Source organism: Nuphar pumila, chromosome 7 (genome assembly GCF_984573655.1).
Source record: "Nuphar pumila chromosome 7, dmNupPumi1.hap1.1, whole genome shotgun sequence".
In the NCBI taxonomy this organism is placed as follows: domain Eukaryota; kingdom Viridiplantae; phylum Streptophyta; class Magnoliopsida; order Nymphaeales; family Nymphaeaceae; genus Nuphar; species Nuphar pumila.
Window position 1 is genome coordinate 42,727,080 of NC_143255.1, and position 7,633 is coordinate 42,734,712.

Below are 7,633 nucleotides of genomic sequence, written 5' to 3' on the forward strand. Positions count from 1 at the left end.
ATTTTATGCAATGTTCTTGGTTAAAAGACACTCATATACTGCTAAGAGCTTAGACCTTCACCCTCCTGCTACAAGGCCAAAATAGTCGTACTGAAGTTTATGACATTACCCTCAGCAAAAAATCTCAAAAAAGAAAGGTAGCCCAAGATGTTACTCATCTACAACCCCACTGCGGCAAGGGCCTGATCAGGAAACGGCTTTTCATTCACTTAGAAAATAAAAAATGCAATATCACAGTATGCGTTGGAAGATTCTCTTTCCCTACTAACAAAGAAGACCAACAGAAGTTGGTTGACTGGAATCACTGAAATGTCATCTCAACCAACCGACAGATTGGCTGCTAGTCAAATCAGATGTGAAACTACCTCATCCTTAGATCACAGTATTTTAAAAGCGTACTCAACTCAGATCTTTAGCTCTAAAAGGATCATTGTAATAGTCTCAGGGATATTTAGTTGTCTTCTGCAACTATAAGATTTAACATGCTTACTCTTATTGTGGTTCCATTTCATGCTCTACCAAACTGATTGCGAACAATAGAGAAGAAAGTGAATCAATCAAGACAACACTTCTGATAATGATCATCCATCAGCAAAATTGTAGATTGAGCAACGGCAAAGCATCTCGCAATTATGCATATTAATCCAAAAACCTTAAGACCAAATCCCCCAGCAATGTAACCTCAGAGTTTCAGTGCAGCAAACATGCGAAGGTTCTTCCATTAAATTTAAAGATTGAATCCACAGATTCTTGATAATAAATATCAAGATGAACTAGTCAGAGAACATAAAACAGAATTTTACAGTGAGAATGCCAAAAAAAAAAAGCAGTAAAGACAGTTCCGAGCATTTAGTTTTGCACCCTTATTTTAAAAAAGGGAAAATGGTGCGCCTTTGCCATATAGAGACGCTTGCTCATTTACTCTATCTAACACAAGCCTGTTCAAATAAACTAAAAATGGAAAACCAATGCTGGCCGTCATCATCAAAAAATGTAAACTTTGCCCACAGGCAATGCCCCCGGGCTGAACAAATTATTAACGGCACTGAGAAAAGAGACCACAGATTAAGCAGCAGATTCCTTGGAAATCTTCTCAGCCTTTGCAATCACCTCATCTATCCCACCAACCATGTAGAATGATTGTTCCGGAAGATCATCGTATTTACCATCCAAAACACCCTACCAACAACAGAATCCAACACCACATTAGCTGGAACAATTCCATATAAAACTAAAAGCAGGACAAGGCATAAATTCGTGAAATTTTAAAGATCAAAACAGCAGATTTCTCTTTTTCTTTGTGACTTGTTTTGATTAAATCAACCATGAATATAAACTCTTAATAGTCCAACTCATGCATCAAAATCTATTGCTTGCAAGAAACTTGGATCAACACCAACATTTTTATTGGTTGCACAGATAATCAGGCAAGATGTAGACATTCAACAGTAATTAGCACCAGAAACTTTAATAAAAAATTACTAGTGTAAACAAAAACATGGGACACTATACCATGATGAAGAACAAATAACTAGTCATATTTACATCTTCCTGAACATAGTTTCAGTTTTGGGGGTCCAACAAAGTATCATTAAAACTGAAATTTGGAAAAAAGAAATAATAAAATGAAAAGCCTAACTAGCATGAGCAGGGATTTGGATATGACAAATCCAAGTTCAGCAACATTAAGATTACCACTTCACTAATTAAACAACTACAGATCTATAATCTAGAACTCGAATATTTTTATGCTATAAATCATGTTAACAGCATTCTCAATAAAAAACAAGTTTTACGAGTGATCAAATGTACAACAATGGATATCATCCATGCACACCAACACATGCTGTTATGAACTATGATTTACCATCAGAAAAATTGCAAACTTAGTGAACAGAAGCTAAACATCATTCTTAGATGATCATGCATATGGCACTATCGGCTCAAAATCGTAGGCTGTCCAGCTATTTCAAATGGTCACCCACAAACCAGGAAAGGCTGGGCTGGGTACAAGAAAGCCCGCCAAGGCCTATCCCCATGGTCCAAGCCATAGGTGGCCCACAGGCAGCCCACCCTATCCATAAAGCATAGGATTGCTCAAACACATCTTCAACTTATCCAAATGGATGATGATCTTCTATTAAGAAAAAGAAATGGAAAAGACAAAGCCTTGGAGATAGTGCAAACTATTGAAAAGAAAAAAGAAACAGCACAAATCAAATAATGCCGAGATGTGACAACAGAAGCTGCACAGAAGAGTCAAGGACTGTTATCTAGAAAACAAATCAATGTTAAGAATGTAAATATAGTCATCAGCATAGACAAGAAGAAAAACATAAAAACTACCACAATTTTCAAAATCTTTTACTTTCACACACTACCTGTACTTCCTAATTTTAGTAGCTGCAATTTCACACAAACACAGGTTCATGGCACAGATACTATATGGATAACGGACACAAACAAGGCATTTTATGAATAGCAATATGCACAAGAGAGAGATAGAGAGCATAAATATCTGAAGGCAAGGACATATGCTAAAAGGACACTAATAAATTTTATGTCTAAAGAACTATAAGATGAAAAGCAACACTAAAACAATTCAAAGACAGAAACAAACTATATCATGAGGACACTTAGCATGTGTTTCCCTTGTCGACACAACATGACACCAGACACGACACTTCATGGACTCAATCAAACCTAAGTCAGCATCAAGTATCTAATTTCATGTACTTTTGTGGATATGGTTGTTTATTGTGTACTCACTTTCTTGTTGACTATGTTGCACTATACTTTTCAAGTTGGATTTATTATATAATGTTCTTTAAATATAATGGCTCAGAATTGTTGTCCAACACTTTGCACTTAGGATGATATTCATGCTCTTACTGCTAGATAAAGAATTCTTAACATGTATAATCATATATATAGGGAAGGGCATAACAGTGGACGTGCTTCCGTCGGACGCATGAATGCCCTTGATCGTGTGCGCTGTGTCAAAAAAAGGGGCCTTGTGCAATTTTTTTTGCCTTGCTGATTGTAAGTGTGATCAGCAGTGCTCCTTTGTCCAACATGAGCAACCACTATTACGCCTCTCTCTCTATATATATCTATCTATCTATATATATACATATATATATATAGGGATCATGTCCTAGTTCTGCAAAGTTCTAGGTACCAATCCTGCCATTGTTTATGTGACACAGGAGATAGAACATGGATGAATTAATGATAGCTAAGAGTTGTTTGAAATATAATGCTGACATAGCGAAATATAAATATAGCAGCTGAAGTTATAAGTCAATCACATGCTATCAAATGAGTGAGAACCATACTAAAATAAACTCATGCTGTCAGATAGCTGGTTAAAGCTTAATCGCTATCAAACTTAAAAAATGCATGCATGCCCAAAATATGGCAGTCAGCCTTTAAACTATTTTATTTTATTGAAGGGACTTTTTTTTTGCAAAAACCACCTTACTCACCCAGGTCCCCCTTGTCCACCAGGGAGTACACCCAGTTTCAGCCTTCTAGCAACGGATGGACGAACTCATGGTGTCCCTTCAACTCAGTGAGTTTCATGAATCACCCCTACCAGATGAGTGCAGTCCTTGTCGGCATACCACATTATAGACTAAGTTATTCAATATAATCTCACACAAAGTTAAGATGTTTCTTATTGGATACTTATGCTTTATTTTTTCCACAACTAATCTCACTTTAGAAATGTGAATTACTTGATTAACTCACTAATACCAATTGGGATCAGACAGTATGGTGGAGATTTATGGCCCACGATATCACGTTCAGCTTTTACTTAATAGAAGTGATCAGAGAATGTCACAACTCAGAGAACTTTAGGTATATGAAACTCATAAGATGTACTGCCACAAAATCTCTCTCGCATGTTCTCCCAGGGAATAAGTTGAGAGTTAATCATTAAACTAATCTAAACATCCAACAAGCTACAATTGAGGTCTAGGGCCCTGACGGAACCAGCTTACAGGTCCAACAAGCAAGGTATACGGTATTGGGCACAAAAGCTGTTTCAATAAAGAAAAACAAAAAGGTACCGTGGGGTGGGGTGGGGGGGTCTACAACAACTAATACCATTTGACATCCATTCATCTAAAACAAGGATTTCAGATAAAAGTACTCAACAAATAAAATTCTCTAACCAATTCAGTAAATTTATGAAGTGCATATCTAACCTGGAAGCTTTTTATACTCTCTTTCAATTCCACATATTTTCCAGGAGCACCCGTGAAGACCTCAGCAACATGGAAAGGTTGGCTTAGGAACCGTTGAATCTTCCTCGCACGAGCTACGGTCAACTTGTCATCTTCACTAAGTTCATCCATTCCCAAAATAGCAATAATATCCTGAAGATTCTTGTAGTTCTGAAGAACCTTCTGTACACCTCTAGCAGTGTTGTAGTGATCCACTCCCAAAATGTGAGGAGACAGCATACGGGATGTAGAATCAAGTGGATCCACGGCAGGATAAATACCTAGTTCAGAAATCTGTTCAAAATCTAAGGTTAGAAACATTTCAAATCAAGCTTCTTGCAGGTGAATAAAACCCCCAGCAACCTTCAAGTCAAGAAGGACAAACCTGTCTTGACAACACAGTGGTGGCATCAAGATGGGCAAAGGTGGTAGCAGGAGCTGGATCAGTCAAGTCGTCAGCAGGCACATAAATAGCTTGCACCGATGTGATAGAACCTTTCTTTGTTGTGGTAATACGCTCTTGCAGTCCTCCCAAGTCAGTAGCCAAAGTTGGCTGATAACCGACAGCAGAAGGAATTCGACCGAGCAGAGCAGACACTTCAGAGTTTGCCTGTAAGGTTTCAACTCATATTAATCAACTTCTCACAAACACACTTAAAGAGTTAAGACATCAATAACATCTCCACCTTCATGTTCCATGATGATTTCTAAACATCAAAAGGAAGACTTAACAATAGGAAAGCCTAAAGGGAAGTCATGAAAGAAGGTTGCTCAAAAAACAATTCATGAATAACTGTACACATGCATGTGCACACAAAATGAACACAAAAAAAAATCAAAGGAGAAACTTACTTGAGTAAAACGGAAAATGTTGTCAATGAAAAGAAGCACATCTTGTCCTTCAGCATCTCGGAAGTGCTCAGCAACAGTCAGGCCAGTAAGCCCAACACGGGCACGAGCACCAGGTGGCTCATTCATTTGTCCGTAAACAAGAGCGCATTTACTCTCACTCTGTGATTCAGAATTACATAAAGGTTATATTAGAACCTAAACTTTCTCTTCTTCGATTCTCCAAAAGAGGAAGAATTCAACAACTTAACATCTCCTGAAATGTCAATAGTCAAACTCCCAAAATGAAAAAAGGGAACCTGCTTATCTCCAAGCTTGATGACACCACTCTCAATCATCTCCCTGTAAAGGTCATTGCCCTCACGTGTACGTTCACCGACTCCAGCAAACACAGAGAAACCACCTGACACAAAAATAGAGTCAATCTCCAAAACGAGAAAAATAGCAATATGATTGATGCCAAGCAAATATTCTTCCTGATAACTGACCATGAGCCTTGGCGACATTGTTAATAAGTTCCATAATCAGCACAGTTTTGCCGACACCAGCTCCACCAAAAAGACCAATCTTTCCACCTCTCTGGTATGGCGCAAGTAAGTCGACAACCTGGGAAACACAGGTAACACCAATTTTAAATAGATCAAGACAGATCAACAACCTAATATTTAGGAAACAATAAAAAAAAGGCTTCATTCAATAACTCAATGAACGCATACTAACAACCAGATCAGCAGCAATCAAAACAATAAAAAAAATAGTGCAAATAACAATTCTAACAAGCGCAATCGAGAAACAGATCAAAAACCTTGATGCCAGTAACAAGGATCTGTTGTTCGGTGGCCTGTTCTACAAAAGCAGGAGCTTCACGATGGATTGGCAGGAAGTGATCGGTCTCTGTTGAAACAATAAAATCAATATCATCAAAAAGGTTTTTGTGTACAAAAGAGAAATTATATCCACAAAGATTCAATTGACCAACTAAACAGAAGAAGAAAACTTAAATCCGAAAATATACAATCTAAGCAACTTAACAGAAGAAAAAAAAACGATCCTTACTTAAATCACCCTTCTCGTCAATGGGTTCCCCAATCACATTAATAATCCGACCAAGAGTTGCCCTACCCACAGGCACCTGTATATCGAAAACGCTATCGTGAGCAGTAATGCTTGTAGCAGTGATGATAATGAAGATGATAACGGTGATGATGACTATGCAATTCGCACCTCCATCTACATTCTCCTAATACACTCAATCCACCCCCAGATCTACCAAAAACAACACTAACACAATATTTCCATTTCAAAACTAAAATTTCAACTGCAAAATTCACGATATTTGCATACGGAAAGCCAAATTTCAAAATCGAAAACATTGCAAAACAAAGAAACACACGAATCAACAAAACCCTCCCACAGATCCATAGAAACGAACCGATCGGAGACGAGCTAAAACTCAGAAACTCGGCACCTACCGTGATCGGGGACCCGGTGTTGAGGACCTGCTGCCCGCGGACGAGCCCCTCCGTACCATCCATAGCGATGGTCCGCACCATGTTTCCGCCGAGATGCTGCGCGACCTCGAGGACGAGCCGGATGGAGTGGTCGAGAACCTCAAGCGCCGTCAGGATCGGCGGGAGGCCGCCCTCATCGAAGCGGACGTCGACGACGGCACCGATCACCTGGCAGACTTTGCCGACCGCGCCGGCGCCGGTGAACTCATCGGTGATCTTGCCGGAGCGGCCGTCCTTGGCCGGAGAGGGAGGGATTGGTGGGGCGGCAGCGGCGGCGGAGGTGGCATAGTTTACCACGCGGTTGAGGAGGTATCCGGCGGGGGACGGGCGGCGGAGAGTGCCAGAGCGGCCGGCGGAGGGGAGGAGGAAGGTACCGGAGGAGGGCTTCGAGGGGTGGCGGCGGAGGCCGGAGCGGAGGAGGGAGGCAAGAACCCTACGCGACGCCATCGCTCTCCAGAGAGACAGAGAGAGAGAGGGTGGGAGGGGAGAGATAAGAGAGGGATTGCTAGGGTTCGGTGTTATATATTAAGGTGAAGCCCTCGACGGAAAACGGTTTATCTCTCGTCGGACGGTGATCCTTTTTTTTTCGCTTGCTTTATTTTTTTAGAAAGTTTCCTTTCTTCTCTCACTGGGGGAGTGATGGAAGGATTGGCGGATTCCAATTTTGGTGAAATCTGGCTTTGGATTGGCCTGGGTTCCGATAGTTTTGGATCGTCCGAATTTCTTGGTCTCTTGAGTTGACTCTAAGATCATGTTTGGAAGAGATAAAAACTCTTATAGGAAAGTTTTGCTTATGAGAGTTTTTGATATAAAAAGTTTTTTTTTTTTAAAAAAATCTCTTATAATATGAGAAAAATAGACTGACAAAATGTGAAAATTTTGAGATAGAGGAGGGCGGTGGATGGTGGTGAGATGGTGGGTGATGGTGAGATGTGAGCTAAGTGGTGAGTGTAAAAATATATTTTTTTTTTCTTCACTTCCTTGTCAAATAATGTTTTCTATAAAAAAAAGTGTACTTTTTAGAAAAAAACTCTCATTGGG

General features: G+C 39.8%; 1 protein-coding gene across 1 annotated transcript; it reads right to left on the minus strand.

Annotated features, from left to right (window-relative positions):
• Nucleotides 1–688: 688 nt before the first annotated feature.
• On the minus strand, nt 689–7,149 carry LOC149832079 (ATP synthase subunit beta, mitochondrial-like). The gene is made up of 9 exons (XM_090014316.1): nt 6,554–7,149; nt 6,138–6,213; nt 5,887–5,975; nt 5,570–5,687; nt 5,381–5,484; nt 5,085–5,243; nt 4,618–4,842; nt 4,215–4,526; nt 689–1,179 (listed from the first exon to the last, which is right to left on the minus strand). Exons 1-9 carry the CDS (start codon nt 7,037–7,039, stop codon nt 1,066–1,068), a joined length of 1,683 nt encoding a protein of 560 aa, XP_089870442.1. The 5' UTR covers nt 7,040–7,149; the 3' UTR covers nt 689–1,065.
• Nucleotides 7,150–7,633: the final 484 nt, after the last annotated feature.

Coding starts and splice junctions, on each gene's coding strand:
- LOC149832079 (XM_090014316.1), bottom strand. CDS start 7,039: ATGGCGTCGCGTAGGGTTCTTGCCTCCCTCCTCCGCTCCGGCCTCCGC. Junction 5,688..5,886: donor TCCTTGTTACTGGCATCAAG/GTTTTTGATCTG, acceptor TGTGTTTCCCAG/GTTGTCGACTTACTTGCGCC. Junction 1,180..4,214: donor AGAGTATAAAAAGCTTCCAG/GTTAGATATGCA, acceptor TGTTGTTGGTAG/GGTGTTTTGGATGGTAAATA.